A 22,152-nucleotide genomic window follows, 5' to 3' on the forward strand; every position below is an offset into this window, starting at 1 on the left:
CTTGGTTGGCATTTGGTGAAATGTACTGCATCTTTAGTTGACTTTGAAACTTATATCAGGTTAATGAAAGGCAGAATGGTAATCTGCAACCTCCACAGGAAAGAGAGAAAAATTATCATAAAAAAGAATTTGTGATCTTTTCATCAGGAAGATCCTAAGACAGAACTGAAGAACTGAAGGTAGAGCACATGACAATGAACAAAGAGATTCAGACATTCAGCTTCTGTGAGATATATATCTATACAGATACATAAAATACAAAAAACCAAAAAAGATCATTGTTGAAAGACTAGAGCATAAAATCATTGAGTCTTAATTTCACAACCTTTCTTGGAAAAGTGTGCCCATATGTCATAGTGGTAAGTGTCAGAAACCAAGCAGGATTAAAAACAGATTAAGTAGTACAATATTAAATCATTATACTATCTCCTATAACACATATAGATTCCAAATTATATTACAGCCTCCCAGGTTCATTGAAAGTTTAGATTTAAGTTAAATCTAAACTGGCAGAGAATACAGCAAGCAGAACTATTTATGCAGCTTAAGATTACATTTTTCAAGAACCATATTCAATGCAGTAAGGAGATATTTCAGTGGAAGTAATTTTGATTATGTCATATGTGCATAAGCTAGGAATAAGCCAAAAAGTGTTTAAATATTCTTCTTCCCAGAAGTTGTTCCAAAATTAGTGTTTCTGAAAATTAGACCTCACCAAAAGTATATTTTATGAAGAAAATTAATTAGTTCCACATTTTAATAGAAAATGATTTTTTAAAAAAATCCCCACAGATGTTAATGTGCTTAGGGTGATACGACAGATGTTGCATTTTTCACAACTATGTCTTCCCTTTCCCAGTGTATGTTGAGGATGGTTCAGATTTTCAGCCAACTGTAAAATCAAATGAATTTAATTTATAAAATTAAGTGGCTTAGAAAATGATCAAGAAAGAAAAATATCATCCGCACAGTTACAAAATTTATAAATGTTAACATTCAACAAGATAATTCTTTGAACCAGAGTAATTACTAGTCAGTAATTGTTATGATTAAATGTTATCAGAAGCTTCCTTGTGGGACCCATTTAATCATGTTTGATGTGATTCTCAGTTATGCTGCATGTTCTATCCCTGATTTCTTCTGACAAAAAGATGTCTGGTCTTCATCTGAAGATGAAAACCTGCTTGGTTTCGAGCTTTGGTTTGCTTGTTTTTTAGCTTGCAGAAAGATTCTTCTACATTCATAGCACACTTTTATTTACTGAAATTTGATGTAAACCCAAGCTCAACCTTCATGAGGACAAGTGTCATTAGTATATTGGAAATCAACCAGACAAGAAATCTCAGTATCACTCAACTGAGGCTGAATCAAACAGTGTTTAGGCGTTGTGTGAGGAGAATGCAGCTGTGGTTTCACTGGTCACAGTGGAATTGCATCTATTGAATTATGCCTTATAGCCAGACAGTAAACATATGATATGCCAAAGATTCAGACATTCAAGGAATCAAGGATTTAAGGAGAAGTATCATTTATGTGTTTGGAACATTTGGTTTGGAAAAAACAGTCCAATGTTTCGGTTCAGAAATGAACACACATTCCCTGCAAGTCATTGTTTGTTTCTCTGTCAGGAACAGAATTTGGGAAACCACACTACTATGATTGAGGGTTGAGATACAAAAAATATCTGAGCAAGAAGTCAAAATGAGGAGTTGCAATATTACAGAAACTTATGAAAATTCAAAAACAAGTACAGAATAATTGTGCAAGTATCATGCTAATATTTACTTTTATTAACATGCAACTGAAAAACTAACAGGCTTATTTTCTTGTTGCTTTAAGGCTAGAAATCTGGGTACATTGAATTTAAATAAAAAAGGAAATGTTTTTACAGCCAGGTTTTCTTATAAGTGTTTGTTTGACTACATATGGATTTGGTGGATTAATTTTCTGCTTCCTCTTAGATTTGAAACCCAAAAATACATTTCATAAGCAATGTATTTCATAACCAGTATATTTCATAACCAATGATTTTGTGAAAGCCCCATATACCACATATCCCAAGATGCCTTTCTATGAGTCCAATTTTTGCAGCAGTCACTTAAAAGTTTCACTTCAGCTTGCAAGGTTGTTTTCATAATTTTATTGAAGTTATCCATATGATCCTGTATCATCTTACTGTAGGTAATCAAGTAAGGTTGTTTCAAAAGTGGTACAGATTAGAGTTTTAGCATTTGTGCATTATTCATTTCCTTTATGTGCCATCCATGTTCATTTTCCTTGATTCCCAGTAATCATATACCAACAGAAATTTTGCAAGGATTGTTGTTCTCTACTCATTGGATTTGTAATACATGAAGGTTGAATCGTTGTAAATTAACCATTTTATCAATTTTCCCTCATTTACAAATAACCTATAGAATATATTTTTAAATAAATGCAATATTGGCTTTTTCAATACATGAATAAAATAACTTTTCTCAGTGATAAAGTTTTTCCTAACCCCTTTCTACTTCTTCAAATCTCAAAGAAATTCTAAGGAATTCTATATATTTCTATTTCTTCCAGCTTATTCGACTAAGGCTGTTTGTGTATTAATAAATTATAATTCACATAAAATGTCATTTTTCTATCTCACTCCCTGAGGCAGTTTGTCACTGTGGGGAGGTATGACATACTCTCAGATAGAAAAATAAAGAAAGAATTAAACTTCCATTGGTTGGGTCGTGGTGTAGCATTATACTTATACTTTTTCATGTTTGCAAAGCAAGACAACACAAAACCACTCTTACAAAATAACACTGGACATTGTTCTTCTGTATTTCCAAATGATGTGCACTCTATGGTAGGAGGACAGTCTATGGTTACTTTAGTTTGTAGTCTTGTTGCAAGGCACTGTATGAAAATGTCTTCTGGGAATCATACCAATTATTAAAATATAGCTCTTACTGGGACCAGCATTATTTGATCAAAGTAAAAGAAAAAACTCTTATTTTATTTGTAAGCCATCTGCCACAAACACTTATCATTACATACACCCTAAGTTACCATTTTAATAGTTCTATTAGTGTTTTGGTGGTTTCTATGAAGGTTATTCAGAAGATATTGTCCAGAAAAGGCTAGATACTCTTACTATATAATCCTCTGGAATGTTTATTAACCAATAACACTGAATCTTCTGACAGTTTTATTTCTGAGAATGTTACAACATTCTTATGCATCCCACCAGTAATTCAGCATTACCCATAACTCCTGTGCAATGTAATGAGTCTTACTGAAAGTAGATGCAGCCAAATTAATAACAAGGACATCAATTTACTGTGGAAACCCATATAGTTGGAGATGTGGGATGAGGGGAAAAGAATGCAGAATATAATTCTGTTTCACTTTTGAAAAAAAAGTAGCTGAAATAAGTAGATACAGTAATTTAAGGACTTGTTTAATTCAGAGTGTCTGGAGGAATTGAATTTAACTTAGTTATAGGATGAAGGAATTCTAGAAAATTACTTAAACCCCTAAATGTTCTTTAATTTGCTTCTGTGAATAGGTTTCCATGTGTCAAATCTTTGGTGAGGCCACCCTGCAAGGATCTTTTAATCACCTAGTAAATAGATGCTATTGCTCTTAACTAACCACAAAGAAAGCTCAGTTCATGTGGTTAGTACAAGGCCTCCAGAGAAGGCAAGGCTTCAGATGAAATTCCATGCTTGATCATAATGAACCTGGTAAATTGTTAGCTTCCTGCAATAAAAATAATAGGTGAAATCTTGGCCTATGGAAGCCAGTGGGAATTTTGGCATTGATTTTAGCAGGGCCAGTATTGCAACCAATAAATCTACAGAGCAAACTAAAAGAAGTAGGCAAAGGGAGGAAGGAAGGGGAATTAATGTAACAAAACCCCTATATTATTTCAGTTTTTGTTCAACTCCCCTTTGCCTGAGTGAATAGCTCTTGATACTCCAGAGATGTGCTCACAGAAACTATTGTGGTGGTATTCTGAACAACAAATATTTACAAAAGCATTTAATGAGTAATTCTGAAACAGGAAAGTCAGCTTTGTTGTTATAAGGAGTCAGTCTTAGATTAAATTTAAGGCTGTTTTATGGGTGAGTAATGGAGGGCAATTGCCAAAGACTGAATACCATGGGGACAGTGTTAGACTGGATTAATTAAAAGTATGAGTTATACAATATGCCTCAATCTGTGGTTGTGTTTTTGCTACACAAATCTGCTGTAACTCCACACAGATGCAGTCACAATCACAATCCTCTCTGTAATGTGACTAAAGTAACAGGCAAAGAAATTTACTTAAAAATATTCATTTTTTAATATTTATTTCCCTATCTGTGGGCATTTTATTTATATGTGAAAATATCTAATTTCTGATTTCTGATGTGTAATAAATTCTGTTTCCATTTTTGCAGCAGTTTTCAGCGGCATCCATTGCACATATGCACCACATTCCTCATGTACAGAAAGGCAGTTTCAGAAAGCTCCAGGCCAGCAAATACACTGTACAGCTACAATACAGACATGCTATACTCCTGTCGGCAAACAAAATACATTGGATGTAAGGAAATGTGTGTGTTGGTAACCTGTCATGAGCAGTACCATGACTGGAGAACTCCATGTTTCATTAGGAAGCGAAATTCATCAGAGGAATTGAACTTCTTGTTCAGATGTTCCAGAATCAGTCTCCATATTCTGGACCTGAATATGGAAAAGGACAATCACCCAGTTTATGGGGTTCATTCACAAGGACTATTTGCAATCAAGAGATAGTTTGGGGAAAAAACTAAAGATCCATAAGACATCCACTTTAGTTTTGACCATGATAGTTATTGTTTCTTCATACTGGGATAAACAAACAATTAAAACATCAACAACTGTCTTATGCAGAAAATATTTTACACTGTGGCAGTGTCCTATTTCTGTAATAATGTTCATAAAACTAGTAGGTGCACATAAATGATCAAACTTGTAATAAATATATTGTGAGCTCAACTGAAGTGAGTCATTAGAATATCTAACAGTAATGGCCCCAAGGCACAGATATACCTACAGAAAAATTGAAAGCAGCCATTCTTAGTAATGACACTCTATATCTGACCACCACTCCTTTTTGCAGTATTTAAATCAACTCTATCTGGTTCTTACTATTTAGTTGTGCAACTTACCTGTCACCGTGACTAACTACTAACTAAGGACTAAATCTTCACTGGGTTTAAACCAGCTGGACTCCAACTGGTTATTTCAGTGGAAGGTATTGAAAACTCTGTTCTGGGCCACCTATCTTTATGTTAAAGCTTTATGGAGGACATCAAGACAGAACAATGCTTCTATAAGTAAGGAAAAAAATCTCATCATACTGTAGACTAGCCCTGGATTTATGGCCTGCTGTGGCAGGGCAAGGACATTGTCAGCTAGAAGGGAATGATTCTGCTTACACAAACTAAAACAAACTGCAACAAAAAGCACCCCTCTCTGGGATACTTAATTTATTTAGAGGATTCTTGTGCAGATTCTGTCCAAGAATTTGTCAAGTAAAACCAAATATCAAGACCAAAAAAGCAAAGGAACAAATCAGCTTTCTATGCTTTTTGGCCAACAAGTTTTCTTTTATTGGCATGACAGTGTCACCATTCCTTTACAAATTTTTGATCTCAATTAAATTAAGCTGTGTTTATTGCTAAGTTTCTAAAATACCATTTGGGGAATTAAACTGAATAAAAAAAATCATATTCCTGAATGACAGATGTAAATGAGGGGATGTAGGATACGATAGGATCCCTTCCATGGAAGACTCACATGTAAGTTATGATGTACAAATAGGGTTTTATGTTTTTTCCTCTGGTGTGCTTTGCTCTTTTAGGGTTTCATTTTGAAGCTGCTATCTCCATGACAAATGTTCACTGCAACCTTGACACAGACCATGACACTTGGAAAAATCTTGAGACTCCAGCTGAAAGGGGAAAGATAGTCACATCCCTACCCCAATAGTCATATGGTCAACTGAGACTTGAGATCCCCCCTGAAAATATTAAAATTTCTGCTTTTGACAAGAATGCCAGCTATGTACCCTTTATGACACTAGAATGCCTAAACAGGTAAAAATACTACAGCTACAACTTTTTTCTGTTTTACAGCTTGAGAACTACATTGTGGAAAACATGAAATCAGAGATGGTGCAGCTGCAGCAGAATGCTGTGCAGAACCACACTGCTACCATGCTCGAGATAGGGACCAGCCTCCTCAGCCAGACAGCAGAGCAGACAAGAAAACTCACAGATGTTGAAACCCAGGTATGTTCCCAGCATGGTTTTCAAAAAGCTGTTAATTGCAGAGAACATTTCCCAAACCCTTTCCTTTCTAATGCACTACCACACAAAACATTTCAACACAGGGGTCCAGGAAACACACTTTGTTTCTTGGTAAGAACAGTACTGATGATTGACCCTTGTTATGTGTCCTTCTTTTGGTTTCATTTGGTTAGTATATTCAGCTCTGTGTGTGCAACAAAGGTAGGACTGCCCAGGAAACTAGATCAGTATTTGACTTTCAATTAACAGCTCCCTATTGTCAATGATATAAGTGTCAGGCTAAATAATGAGTAACAGGATCAATCACAGCTTTTGATCTTCATTGTTGTATATCAATCATTTCCCAATATTTCAAGCTCTGTAGGACAACAAAAATGGACAATTCAGATTGCTCTGTGAATGTCAACGATTTCAAACAAAAATAAGGCACTGAGCTGTCAACACCACAAAAGAGAGAATGCAGGGGAAAGCTAAAGTAGGAGCTCTATTTACAAAATAGCAGATGCAACACTTTGACTTCATTCCCAGTACTCTTGCACTTTTCTGGTTTAAGCATGCTTTGTAGGAATGCATGTCTGAGGCACATCTCTTGTTTTTTCTATTGAAATGAAGCTTGTTTGGCAGTCACCTTGCTTCTTTCTGCTGATCTGCTACTATCCTACAGTTTTAGAGTGCCAGAATATCAGCTGGTACATATCAGTACAGTTTGATTGAGTTCATCTGCACCAGCTGAGCAGCCGAGGTTAAAAAAGGATTTAGAAACAATTTTTGACAAATCATAAAATCTGAATGAAATTATTATGTTATGCTGCTAAAACTAAATATCCAGGACAACATAAACATTAATGTTTTTAATTTATCCTTAAGGTGCTAAATCAAACATCCAGACTTGAAATTCAGCTACTGGAAAATTCCCTGTCAACATACAAGCTAGAAAAACAGCTGCTACAACAGACACATGAAATCCTGAAAATTCATGAGAAAAATAGGTAAGAGTGAGTAATTGGTCTCTTTCTCTGTTCATAACAAAGTGGTCTGTGTATACTTTGTTTTAAGCAGCTGATGAAAGGAGCAAATATGGTAAGTGGACAGCATAGGTAATATTTATGAACTCACTAAAACACCTGGGGTGTGAACTTACACTATATTATGTCCTGTGTGATAAATGTAAACTGATTTTTATCACTTTTCATATTAACTGTAAATTTACATCTTCCTCTGTTTCATGACAACTTAGTCATATGACTACAGTTCCAGCAACCTAAAAGCATAGGCATTAAGAACATTTTCAAGTAGAAAAATATTAAATTATGAGATTTTTAACTACCTTAAAGTGCATCAGAAACAGAAAATCTTCATTAGTTCATCTTTCTAGTTTTAATGGATTCAAAGATATGGCATGTAGAAGGATCTCTCTCCTTTTGTACTCTATAGCATACTTGTAGCCATGCTCCATTTTAAGAAGTCAATGGTAAACATTCGGTATTTATGTTTAAGCTGATGAAAAAACTATTTACCAACACAACATTTTAAGCAGTAAATAGAGAGCTGGGAAGTCACTCCAGTGTTCTCTTTCTGTGACACAGAGATTCAGCACCTGAAGTCACTGGTCTTAGCAGTTCAGTATGCCAGAGAGTGTGCTGGTGAGCTGACCTTGTCTGGGATGCCAGACGCCCACCCAGACACTCTCTCACTCCCCCTCATCATCAGAACAGGGAGAAAATATGATGAAAAACTCATGGTTGAGATAAAGACAGGGAGATCACTCATCAGTTACTGTCATGGGCAAAACAGCCTTATTTACTACCAATTAATAACAGTGTAGTATGGTGAGAAACAGAAACAAACCCAAAAAGACCTTTCACCTCTTCCTCCCCTTCTTCCCAGGGTCAGCTTCACTCCTGATTCTTCTATACGCCCCCTGAGCAGCACAAGGGGGTGAGGAATTGGGGTTGTAGACAGTAGACAAAGCACAACGCTTTCCCTTGCCTTCTTCCTCAAGTTTTTTCCCTTCTCCAGCATGGTTCTTTCCCACAGGCTCGTGTACTTCAGGATAAAAATGCTCCACATGGACTCTGCACAGGTGTCGTCTTCCTTCTGGACATATCTGCTCCACTATAGGGTCCTCCAAGGGAAATATCTGCTCCACCATGGCCTCTCCCACAGGCTGCAGGGCTGTGTCTGCTCCAGTGCCTCCTTCCTTCCCCTTCTCTGACCTTGGTGTCTGCAGCATTGCTTCTCTCCCTTGTTCCCTCACTCCTCGCTCTGTACAGCTGACTGGAACCAGCTGTGCCCAGCTGTGCCCAGCACAGGGCAGCTCTGGCCCTTCCTCACAGCAGCTGCACCTGGGCACTGGCACCCAGGACAGCGGGAAAAGCTGCTCCCCTTCCTGACTGCTCCTTGAAACGCTCAGTACTGCTGCCTCTGTGGTGGGCAGGTGTGAGCAGGGAGGACAGGGAGCGCTCTGACTCACAGAATCACAGAATCACAGAATTTTCAAGACTGGAAGAGACCTATAAGATCATCTAGTCCAGCCGATGTTCTAACTGTTCAGCTAGATCATGGCAGCAAGTGCCACATCCAGTCTTTTTTTAAATTCTTCAAGGGATGATGCCTCTACCACCTCACTGGGTAAATGATTCCAGTTTCTGACCACTCTTTCTGTGAAGTATTTCCTTCTTACTTCTAACTTACATCTAGCTTGACGCAACTTGAGACTGTGTCCTCTTGTTCTATCCGTTGTCGCCCGGAGAAAGAGACCGACCCCCAGCTCACTACAGCCACCCTTCAGGAAGTTGTAGAGAGTGATGAGGTCACCCCTTAGTCTCCTTTTCTCCAGGCTGAACAACCCCAGCTCCCTCAGTCGCTCTTCATATGGCTTGTGTTCCAAGCCCCTTATTAGTTTCGTTGCTCTCCTCTGGACACGCTCAAGTAACTCAACGTCCCTCTTAAAGTGAGGGGCCCAGAACTGGATACAGTACTCCAAGTGAGGACTCCTCAGCCTCACTCTTCTGGAAGGAACAACTGTGAAGTCTGACTAGGACTAAGGTTTTATTTCCTCTCTCTACCTTTGATATTAAAATGAGGCAAACAGCTTTTAAGATGAGGCAGAGACTGAAGCATGTCATACAAGCTGTTGAGGACTGTTTTAACTGAGATCAGTCAGTCTTCCAAAGAGAGCAGTGTGACCCCATGCTGCTGGACAGGAATTGGCAGCTGAGGCAGAAAAACCTTGCCCAGGGCAATGCATAAGGCAAACTAGCATAGTGGGCAAGAGGCTACAGGGTAAAGAAGGCAAAATACAGGTAGTGATGAAAAATAGAAAATATTGTTATTAAGAAATGTGCTTGTAAAATGTGTCTAGTTGCAAATCTGGTTGAATAATACATCATTACTGCTACTGATTATGAAAACCAATTTAATGCATTTAACCTAAAAACTGTTTGCAACCAATAATTCCAGCAAATGTTATTCTGAAGAAATTGAATTACACTAAAAACTCTTAAACTCCAGAGATGTCCCTTAACCAAATAGAAATGTGAATAAATTAGTGTGGGATTAACTTTGTCTTCAGCAATCTCACAAATAGGTAATTCACCCAAACTGCTTGTGTGTGCTCTCCCTGTAATCCACAGACAGATTGGCAGAGGGCAGTTCATTCTACATATTTTACAAATTTATTTCAAAATGGACTTAATTCAAGCACTAGTTAAGTATATAAGTACTTGCACTTTTATCTGCTGCAATATGATTAGCAACAAAATTTTGTTGGCTGCTTAAGAGACTGTGTCTTGTATATTTGGGATGTATTTATTTACCTTAGGAATGAATGAGAGTAAAAAGCCTTCATGGCAGTAAACAAATAAGGCCTACTTGAACTGACCTTTGACTTGGCTGACATTATGATTAAATGGATTTTGAAAAGTCAGAAGAAAAGGAGGGCTATTTTTAAAAGCACGTTTTTTGTTGTTTTTCTCAGAGGTGTCGGTATTTGTGGATAGATGAAAAAGCACACAGAATTTTATCTTGTAGCAAAGCAAGGACCTGGCATGCATTGTGTGAGTCCTTTTAAAGTCTCCTTGGGACTGATAAAATTAGGCAGAAGGCAGTGTTATAATTACACTAAAATATGGATCATCCACTCTTGTACCATCATCATCTCTTCACAGAGAACCGTGTAGTCTTGGCCTTGCAGGTTCTAAATTTGAAATCAGTTATGTGTGTGTCAAGTTGACTGTGGGACAAATCTTACTGACCTCAGAAGACACAAGGCTTCTGGACATGCCAACAATTTTAGCTTGCTTAAATTTAAACAATATTTGCAGATTACTCATCAGGCTGTGTTTAGTAGCTATTTGCAGTTAGGTACTCATAATCCCTCTGCATATCACTTACACACCAATAAATGGAGACAAATCCCTTCTTCCACATTATGTAGGTGGACTGTAAGCTATTTTGGAAAGGATCTTTCTTTTGCAATAGGTTTTGCAGCACAGTGGGAACTAGTGGAGGAGCTATTGTCTTTGCAGAAACAATCAAAAGAGATAGTGTACTTTGATAGTGTAATTCTCACTCTGTGCTAAAATTTCCTCTGTATAAAATAAGAATTAAGATATTAATCACATTCAGACAACTGAATTTTGGATTAAAATAATGCAAAATCTCATCATAACAGTAACTGACCGTTGATGTACTATAGTAACTTGGATATTATCCTTAAATAAAATTAACACTGTGTGTCATCAAGGGAGCAGTGCATGTTCTTTAGACTAGAAATATGTCTATTCTTGGCCTTTCTCTTTACTGCCTGTCTTTGCTCAGAAGAAAGGCCAAATTTTTTTTATTCCACTGAAATGGAAGATATTCTATGGCATAAGTAGAGTCACATTTGCCTTAGAATCATGTGTCTATTGAGTGTTCTCATGCCATAAATAATTTGGTTTTGTGGGTTCCCACCCACTATAATGTAAACGGTGGTTTCTTCCATTGCCATTTTTTTCCCCACAAGAGCTTTCTAAATGCTATTTTGATTTATTCTTGAAAGATTTCCCTTCTTAAGTGCCTTATGAACCCCTTTTTTTTTCTCCCCAGAGTGTACCAGCTGCATTTAATTTATAGTGTGCCATTTGTTACAATAAGCAAGTGTAAGAAAACTTTCTATTTGCTAAAATGAAACAAATGAGGAAAAATATAATGGAATTCTGAATCTTCCATCAAGAAGATCATGGAAGTGAAATTTAAACATAAAATCTTGCTTGAATTTGCAGAAAATAGTACCGGATTAACACGTTCATTACAAGAATGCTATGCTAAAAAAAAACAAGGATTCAAGAATGGTTCTGGAATGTGTTTGACTGTGTGAAAGATGAGGAAACACAATATGTCTGTCAAGTTTTATTTGAAGGTTGTACATATACTACAAAGATAAATCCCAATTTTACACTTCACTTGTGTGAATTATCTTGTCATTGATATAAAAAGTAGGCTTACTGGTGCTAAGTGATTTGTTACTTTACTGGCCCCGAGAAGTAGGACACATATTTTCATAATTCCTTAAACTGATCAGACAGTATCAGACTCCCAAGGTAGTATGAGTGGTCAGCACCTAAAAAGATAGCAAAAATTTCACCTAAAAGGAAGTACAAAGAAGCTGTTTCAGGCTTTCTTTGGTAAAATAATGTTCTTGCACTCAAAAGTAAGCACTGAAATCCTCTACCCACTTGTCTTCCCATACATATATAATAAAATAAACCTACTTATGTATGGCCAAAACCAATTTTTTCTAGTGTGACATTACTTGTTTTTAATTATTGAATACCTCAGCAAAGTGTATGTTTTATCTGTATATTTAATAAATAATAATTTTTAAAATATTATTTTAATGCAAAGGATGTCCATCTCCAAGGTCTAGTCTATATCCTGTTCTCACAAATCTAAACTGAGGATTCTGAAAACAAAGATTAAAAAAAAAATCTCTTAAACTTCTGTTGTCTGGAATGGATTAGTGATTAAACTACCTTATAAGGCAGATTGTCTAAACCATATTTTCCTTCTCCCTTGGACAGCTGCCAGAGTGTTTCCTACATGTTCTACTTCATCACCTTTCAAAATGACAACAGCTTTCACTGGAAGTCATTCTTTGCCTTCTGTATGGGTATTCTACCCTCTCCAGCATTAGTAGAGTTTTTTTTTCTGAATCAGCTGGACATAGCACTGTTGCACTGAGGCATTGCACCGAGTCATTCCACAGGCTGACAAAGTCATGATATCATCCATTGAAAATAGATTCCTAGCCCCACCAAAACCACTACATTAGACATCAAGACATAGCTAACCCTCAGAAATATTAAATTTGTCTGGGTTTGGGGTCTGCGTGTGTGTTTGTGTGTGTGTTAAATTAATATTCTCCTAAATAATGCTTCTTTAAAAATTTGAAAAAATATCTTTACCAAGCACTCAGCAAAATTATTTCTTAATGGTTTTTGTCTGTCAGAGTTTGTCTGATGTTACAAAAAAAAAAGCAACAGAGTGGTCTTGCCACATTTAAAGAAACCCTAAATACCTTTTAAATTGCTTTCAATCAGTTTCAAGATTTTTTGAACTTCCAAGCACTTTTTTTTAAATTTAAATTATCTATAATAAATATAAATATAACAATACAAATGAACAATTCTGGCCATATTGTTGTCAAAAGCCATAAGAGCAACTTTTCTCACGCTATTGAAGGATTTCTTCCTTTTGGAACAGTCCAGTTCAGAAATCCCCAATCTGTGTGAAGACTTTGCTTTTGTTCATTTGGAGATTTGACCAAAGTTTTCTCATTGTTTCATAGTAAAACAAAAACGAATGTTTTGGACTTCTCCCAGAAATACAGGGAGTTGTCCTATCCTCCGGAATTACTTTTATCTGATATAGATTTATGGATATAGAAAGCCAATTGCATAAATATATATGCATTCCTGAAGTTAGCATAGTTTTGCAATTTATAATTACAGGACTTTTAATCTACATAGAAAACAAAGGAAGCAAGTGCTATGACACTTCCATCTTTCTACCACATGTTGACACACCACTCAGAAATATTAGTTTGTATTATTATTAAAGCCATAAAACATCTGTTTCCTGTCTGGCTGCGTAGATGCCAAACTGTGGAGCTCTAAACATTGTCAGCTTCTCTTTTCTTGCTTGACATGGCCAGTGCTGCCACAAATAATATTGTCATCCCCCTGGATTCATTTGCTATGGTTTTAGGAAGGCCACAGTGGGAAACAAATAATGCAGTGCATAAATTTTGGCTGTCAAAGGCTCTTTCTTTGACATGAAATGATTCAGATATGGAAATTATTTAGTTGTGGACATGCAGATAGGATACTGTGGAATTAATGAAATACATTTTAGTGTACTGCATGGATAGGATAAAGGGAACTTTTTTGTCTTTACTTACTATTTAACCAAAAATCTGTATTCTATCTTCCTGAATGACATTGTCTTGCATTGAAAATACACAATATTTGGGAGACTGTAAGATGTCAGACAGGGATGTGGCCCCACCTAGTACCCATTCCATTACAGACTGGCACCAGGCCACCTTTCTCCTATCCCAAGTGCATTGATGTAATTAGTCTATCAAAAAAGGTAAGATCTAGTCACAACCAGGGCTTCAATAATTTTTGTGAAAAATTATCAGTGAATAGAATTATTCTGTGGATGGAACTGACAAATTTCAAAAGGAGGTGTTTTTCTTTGACAATATTTTATGACTAGAACCAAATCTATCTGAAGATTTTCAAGCACTTCTGCCAAACTAAACTACATCTCACTTTCTGCATAAGAAAGTTCAAAGGCTACCACATACACATTCTCAAAAAATCCATGTGAATCTAGACCATGGTATGAATCTAAACATGATGTTTAATGTTAGTGTTCAAGTGATGAAAAATCAGCCACAGCTCTGATAAGGTGCTAAAATAATTTATATTCTTTGGCTTCAAAATCCATATTTTTTTCAGGGTGTAACCTTCTACCATCTTATTTCAGTCCACTAAATCTTGTTATTTTGTTTCTAATTAATGAGCCTTTTAAAATGAGATATATTCTCCTTTGTGTTTGGGACCCTACAAAAATGTATTTTCCCTCACATCTTTACTTTTTTGCTCCCTTTACTCCGATGCTTCTGATTTTCACGGAACTAGACATATTGATATTTCAAAGTATGTTTTCTTCAGGATCTTTGTAAATTCCACATTTATAATATTTCAGAAAAAAAATGCTGCTTAAAAAATTTATCTCATTCTAGCTTGCACAGCAAATTTTGGTGCCTGAATTTAATCTTTGCATTGTTATCATCTCCAACAGCTCATATTAAGGCTCCACGACATAAAGTAGAAGTAACTCCATATGGATTTTATTACATTCCTCTGTTAGGTTAAATGACCTAAAATTATGCAGGCATTTTGCCACTGATCTATTATCCAGAAGTAAAAACAAAGGTAGAGGGAGAATGCAAATAAATAAAACCTAAGACTGACTTGAGCAGGAAGCAGTTTGTTGGCAAGTTTTTAACCACCACTTACTTTTTGGGCATGAGAAACACAACCTTTGGTGGATACAACAGAAACCCCAAAGAGAAAGTAGCAGCAAGATTGAATTAATTTCTTTATCTAATACTAATACATTCTTTCTGTTAAATTCCCACCACAGCATCAAAGCACTGGCTTGGAAATGCTTCTTGTTTGTGGCTGGCAGATGTTAGCTATCCTTTAAGTCTACAACAGCGCTATTTTTCCAGATGTAATCTGATATGCCTTTGATCTTGGTAAATTGAACACTTCCAGCACAGGACAGAAAGGGCAACATAAAAAGAATATTAATCCAGAAAAAGTGGGGTTTCTCTACATGTTCAAAATTCTTTATAAAAATTGATGTCAGCAAATCACATAGCATGATGCCCAACAGTTTTCTGCCTGAAGAGCCTTTTGTGGAACAACCAAACATGGCTGGGGAGTGTTAGTGGGATATGAGTGTAGACTCAAGGAAAAAGGGAATCCTACATTAAAATGCTAGTTGCTGATTTACCTTTTGGGAAATCAGTACTATTCTTAATGTGAAAGCAGGTACTGCTCATCTGATGGGAAATTCTTATCCCAGCTTTACAGACCATGTTAAAAAGTATACATTTATTATGGGTTCCACACACCTTGATGGTCCTCCATAATTTATAAGGCTTCTTTTCCTCCCAGGGACAAGACCCTTCATAAATTCTTCTGCAGTTTGCCCTGATTTTTTTGTCTCATCATCCATTTGTGTTACCAACCATGTCCTCTTCAACACCCTGCTCTTCTCTCTCCTCTGCCTACCTCAGGCTCTTCTGCTTTAGCTTTTACATTCAAATGTTGTACTGGCCCTATGCTTGTGCATATTTGTAAATCAGAGTAATACCTTAATACCTATATATGCAGTTCCATGCCCTTTACACACTACAACATGCAAACATCTCAGCCTTAGAGATCACTTATGGTTGACTCAGTGGGCTGAATTACTAGATGTGACATATTTTAGAATTACTGATTTAGGTAGTGAATTATACACTGAAAAAAAATGTTCAGGTTTCTGTATTATTAACTGTGATGGCATGAAATAATATTTACTAATTGTTTTATTTCATTTTAGTTTACTTGAGCACAGAATTCTAGAAATGGAAGAAAGGCACAAAGAAGAGCTGGCCACTTTGAAGGAGGAGAAAGAGAACCTGCAAAGCTTAGTCACACGACAAAGCTCCATAATCCAGGAACTGGAGAAGCAGTTAAACAAGGCAACAAGCAATAACAGTGTCCTGCAGAAACAGCAGCTTGAATTGATGGATACAGTTCACACCCTGATCACCCTCTGCTCCAAGGAAGGAGGTAAGAAAGTGGCATTATAAAGTACATTATAAAGTATATTAGAAGTACTAGGAAATATCTTGTGAATTGAGACGTCAATTTTTGGAAAATCAAAACTTATTCATCTTATTACAAGAAAGAAAAAGACATTATAATTGACGAGAAAAGAGCTGATGAGAACCCACAAATCAGATAAAGTTCAGACAATGCTGAGGCTGATTCTTGTACCAAAAGCCATATTTGATTTTTCAAATTTATTATCATTGAGATTTTATATCTTGACCATAGCAGATACAGGCCATAATTACATTGTCTTTGTACTAACAATAATGATATGTTCCTCTGAATATCTGTCTCCTTCTGCTGGAAGTGAGCCAACCAGCTATGGATCTTGACAGTACCTCATCTACTCTTGACTACCTTTTCAGTCAATGGAGAGAACAGGCTACTAACTAAAGGAAAGTAATTCAGAGGTTTTTGCATGTGTATGGTTTATAATATTAATTATTTTGGTTATAGGCTCTTATGGTGCTATAGGTAGACATCCAAGAGATTAATCTCTTCTATTGAATTAGATTTTATTTATAATAAGGGATCATTTTTCTTTCTTCTGTCTTGCTGTGTTTTTTTTGTTTCTGGGTGCTCCAAATGAAAAAGGTAGAAATAACATTGAAAGAAGGGCTTGGCAAAGACTCTGTAGGACAATTTTCCTCAAGTATGTATTTCTTAGTAAACAGTTTTTTTACAGAAACAGAGACAGAAAGTCAGATGGAATTTCAATTTTCAAATGCCAAGGACACTGCAGAACATCTTAAGAAAGAAATTCCTTTCACCTGAAGTGGTCGAGGGAGGGGTGGAAGCCACTGTGCAAAATGGAAATGGTACACTTGGAAGAATATATTATTATCTATGGAAAAAAGCAAAGTCATACATAAATGACAAAATAAAAATCCTTTTGAGAAAGGCACAAGATAAACATTGAGAAACTGTAGACATGTGTAGTCTTTTAGCAATTGTGGAAGCATGGATCAAGGAGCTCTCTGAGAGGTATCAGGATCTGAAAAGCCCAGCATAATAGATTGTTGTCATTCTAGAGCTCTAAGTGCCACAAACTAACAAAAAAAAAAAAGGCAAAATACTAAAATTAAACCAGCAACAACTACCTCAAACAACTTGTCACCTGCATCGTTATTCAGTGCTTTCTCTAAGAAACAGAAGACATACTAGATCAATCAAACTATTCAGCTCAAGGCAATGTGGGTTTTCTCTCTGCTATATATTCCCATGCAACTTGTGTGGCTTAAACATAAGCTGCTACAGTCATGAGGATTGCATCTCTTACTTTGGAAGTGTTGCATGCTTGGGCCAGTGTAGATAGACTACTTTAAAAAAAAATGTTTTCCTCCTCTCATGTTCATTCTAAATGTTCCCTTCTGCTCATTCTGTTATATAGTTCCCTAGCATTTGGAATTAAATAACATGTTTCATAGAAGGCTGTTCTCATATCAGTAGAGAAACATTGTGATGCAATGCAAATCCTTTATTATGTTTTATGGCCTTTTGGCAAAGAAACCTGGCAAAGCTGTGTCCAGAGTGTTCTAATAAAGCTCAGGAGTATTTTAAAATCAATATCAAAATGAAAGATATATTATTGTCATACAGAGATATATAGCAAGTTCTTTAAAGCTTAAAAAGATTTTCTAACAGTCTTGAATATGATTCAAAGAAAAAAAAAAAACCAACAAACAAACCAACATTTTTCCTAAACTAAGTTTCCTCAGCTGCTTCTTAGAAAAACTTTGAATGAGGAATACAGAAGAGGATGTTTCAAATTGGGCTCCTGGGTACAAATTCAGGTGCCTGAAAACCTGCGTTTTCAACAGTCTTTTTAACTTCTGAGGAACTGTGGAAGTAAATGATGCTTAGCACAGGTAAATTCCTAAATATAACTTCAATAGCCTAACTAAGCCCTTGATTTTGAACTCCATTGCCTTTTGTGTATTATCATGTTCAGAATTTTCTTTGGATGCCTTTGTTCTTTGAGGAGAATAATTTAACAAGAAAAGCTCAAGTGAAGAAATGTTTCTTATTGTCTGATTAAGTCTACCTGACCAGTGTTTTTGGTAGGTACATTCACAGCTGAAGAAGTAGCCAGATAGCTTAAGATAAAATAATATTTTCCTGGAGCACAAGACCACTCTAATGAAGACTAAGTACTGAAGGTTGTGCCAAAAATTAATGCCAACTTCAGTCTATGAAAACACATGTTTAAGGTGGAAATGTATGCACATTGGCAAATGCAAATTTAGAATAGCACTGGAGCTACTCTAAATTTACACCCAAATATGAAGTTTGGGTAGTCTTACACAAATCTTGATATGTGTACTAAAGATCAAAACAAAAAATGCTCTGTGAGAACTGGTGTTTCCTGGGAAATGGAGAATAACAAAGAGTGATACATAAATCAGTGACACCTCTTCTGTCTTATACTTCGGTAAATCTCAGTCATCTAATTTCATACGGGATGTAGCAAAATTGGAAATGGTCCAGAAAAGAATAGGACAATGAAAAAATTAGAGTCCTGGAACAATTTTAATATGAGGAGAGAGAGCTGTAAGGTACAGATCTATTAGGTGGGAAAGAAGATATGTGGAATGCTGTTATGGAAATGCTCAAAATAATTAATGATAGGGAGAAAAGGAACAGCCAGTAACACTGGGAAGTATTTTCCATTTATAAAAGAGAGGACTTAAGTAACTTAGGTAAAAGTTATTAGATATCATAGATATTGATTTTTTTTTTATTATTAGAAAGCTGCAGAGGTAGAAAAGGATGGGTCCTATTAAGAACTTTGGGTCTTTAATAGGGACACTCATCTTTGACAGAAAGCACAACCTAAGTGAGGCATCAAGTCTGGAAAGCCAGACTGTCAAAGGTGAGGAACTTTATGAACAAAAGGAGTCGAGAGAAATTTCAATGTCTAAATCCTGTGGTATTTTGAGAATGGATTTAAGTATCTCCGTCAGATTTTCTTAAATTAATAATGTAAGTCTTTATATTTTATCTTATATTTATGCCATGTTATTTTAAAAATTGTCTGTCTATGTATCTATCTATCTATCTATCTATCTATCTATCTATCTATCTAATCCATCCATCCCTCCATCCCTCCATTCCTCCATCCATCCATGCGTAAATTCTCTCCCAATATAAGTCACAGATAGAAAAATTATTTTCTTTTTCTTGTAAGTCATAGTATTGAGGATTTTTCCATTTGTGAAAGTGAAAAATGGAATATAGCTAAATATATAAATATAATTAAACCAATAAATTTGAAACAAATCTGGTGATAATCACTGTTTTTTTATTACAGAACATGAGATACATTTACTCCGGTAGTGACATAATCATATCAGAAAAATTATTTTTAGATTAATTTTAAATAAATTGGGACACTATCTAAAATTTTCCTGTTAGGAGCCTATGAATAATATAGCTGGGTAGTCTAGAGATACAGGGCTGAACAGAAACTGTTTTTGTTCAGTAAAACAGTCTAAGGAGCTAACAAAGCCCCGAGAACTGGATGACAACCCTAAGAAATCTGCTTTGGCGCTTCCACTGTGCCTAGGCATATAATAGGAGAGTTTCTGAGGCATATAAAGGCAAATGAGAAAGAGAAAAAAATAAACAAAACCAAACAGACCAAATCAACCAAAAAAAAACTTCAAAAAACCAAGTGAAAAGGTAAAAGCAACACAAATTATTTTTTCTTTTAAATATAGGAGGACCTAAATAGAAAATCCAGTTCCCATTTTCAGTGTCAGTTTTGGTACAGACCAGTTTTGGGATGAGGGCCACCTGCAAAACTTGGAATTGTTGCGAGTTCAGTTTCCAAAATGCCACCCACCTCTCTCCCAGTGTGAGTGATTCTAGAGTTTCAGTTGCATGTAATCCTTCAAGCAGACACTCTAACAGGTCACAGAGCCTGCAGAGAGTCAAATAAATGCAGGGTACCATGGGGACTCACATGTCTCTATTTTGGCCTGTGTCTGTGGCTAAACAAACTTGTCACATTGTCTGAGTATGTTGGTATATTTTAGGCAGGGGCTAAAACCTTGGCAACATCTGCCAGTAAATTTCTACGAAAGAATTTCTAAAATAGAATCACCTTCAGACACTAGCCTTCAAAGGAAATGGTTTTTCACTATGCTGAATATTAAAATAACTATTTAAAGATGAAGTAATCTCAAAATTAAAATGTAGATAAATGCATGAAACTTTTTCCCAACAAAAGATGAGGAAATAAAAACATATAGAAGTGAAGACCTGAGTGATCACAGAGATATTGCATGATTATCTCCGAGACTGCAAAAGTGCTTCACCTGTAGAAAATAACAAATACAGATCAAATTATAGATGGATAGAAATAAAATTATTCTCAGAAAAGGTAATAAAAGGTTTTGTGCTTATTGTTTTCTTTAAACTGGTCTTTTCTCATACTACTTAGAGTATTATTTTTCTTGAATATTATTTATAAAGCACATTCCTATCACTGTCAAACACATCTGTAACACATAAATAGTATTGTGAAGTACTTTCTAAATTGCCACATGAGAAAAATTATTTATGGAGAAGATATGTAGTGCTAAAGTAGACAGTCACATGAATACTACTCAAAAAACTCCTCAACCCCAAAACAAGATATATACCACAAATTATGTTAAGCCATAGCTAATACAGTCAAAGATGTGTATGCAAGTTCAAACCAATCACTTTAGAAAGGATATTGGTCCACTCGGAAATTATGGTTCAAGCCAATGTCACAAAAGGTGCCCAATCAAAAATACGTTGTCTTTGATTCCAGTATAAGAAAATTTATTGAATTTCTATTGTATTAAAAATAATTTGCATAAATTTTGGTAACTGCCTAGGTAGTCCTACCCACAGGATAAAGGAATGTAAAATTCAGTGGGAAAGCATATTTAACCATAAATTTAACTTTGTTGTCCTATTGGTTTTTTTCTTTGGCTGTTTTCCAGACTCTATGATAATATACCTTGTTAAAATATTTGGCCTAAACTTACTTATCCCAGAAAACTAATGGAACAGAAGAGGAGGTTTTATCATGAATGTCTGATTTTATGGCCTCTTAGTAAAAGAGAAATGAAGAATTATCTTCCTCTTGAATGCTGACAAGATGCTAAGCTTAATTCTCAAAATCATGCATGTATAAGCTAAGAATTTACCTCCCCAGAAGTACCTATTGACTTCATAAAGTAAATAACATGGTTAGTGGGTCTGGCACTTCAGAAAAGGTACAAGTCTCCTAGTTTATGGATAGGAAAAAAAATACGTCCAAAAATTCTTTTGCAGGGAATTCATGCTTTTTAAAGCATAGCAATTAATTTATTTTAAAAAATTAAACAACAGTCAATCTATTCCACTTCTTATTCCAAAGTTGAGGTGATGTAAAAATTTACTTCAAAGTGAAAAGAGTGAGAATAGACTGAGAACTTCCAAGAAATGACCTGAAGGTTACAGGCTCAGGGGAAACTCCATTGACAGAAGCAGAATTGCCTCAGCAGTGATGCTGGCCTTCGTCATTAGACAGACTTCAAAGACACCTTTTATAATACAGGCTAGTATTTAAAAAAAAAAGAAAAAAAATTAAAAAAAAAAAAAAACAAAACCAAACCAAAAACCAAAAAAACCAACCAGAACCACAAAAATCCAAAACCAAACCAAATAAAAAATCCTGGTAAGAACACAGGGCAGAAAAAGAGAACAGTAGTTTTAAATATTAGTATTTTGACTGTGTTCGATAACACAAATTTTCTATATTATATTGATTCAGCCATAAATTGGAATACAATAATGAGGGTATTTAAATCCACTAGATTTTAGCAGTGTAGAAGAGCAAGGTTTTATAATGCATGTGTTGATCTTGATCATTT

The 22,152-nt window shown here is 35.7% G+C and overlaps 1 protein-coding gene across 1 annotated transcript in view; it reads left to right on the top strand.

Annotated features, from left to right (window-relative positions):
• ANGPT1 (angiopoietin 1) overlaps positions 1 to 22,152 on the top strand; it is a 151,034-nt gene that overhangs the window by 60,994 nt on the left and 67,888 nt on the right. The window contains exons 2-4 of the mRNA XM_058806938.1: positions 6,144 to 6,299; positions 7,185 to 7,306; positions 15,987 to 16,219. Of these exons, the coding sequence (XP_058662921.1) occupies positions 6,144 to 6,299; positions 7,185 to 7,306; positions 15,987 to 16,219 (511 nt within the window). The remainder of the gene's footprint in view (positions 1 to 6,143; positions 6,300 to 7,184; positions 7,307 to 15,986; positions 16,220 to 22,152) is intronic.

This window comes from Ammospiza caudacuta, chromosome 1, assembly GCF_027887145.1.
Source record: "Ammospiza caudacuta isolate bAmmCau1 chromosome 1, bAmmCau1.pri, whole genome shotgun sequence".
Lineage (NCBI taxonomy): Eukaryota > Metazoa > Chordata > Aves > Passeriformes > Passerellidae > Ammospiza > Ammospiza caudacuta.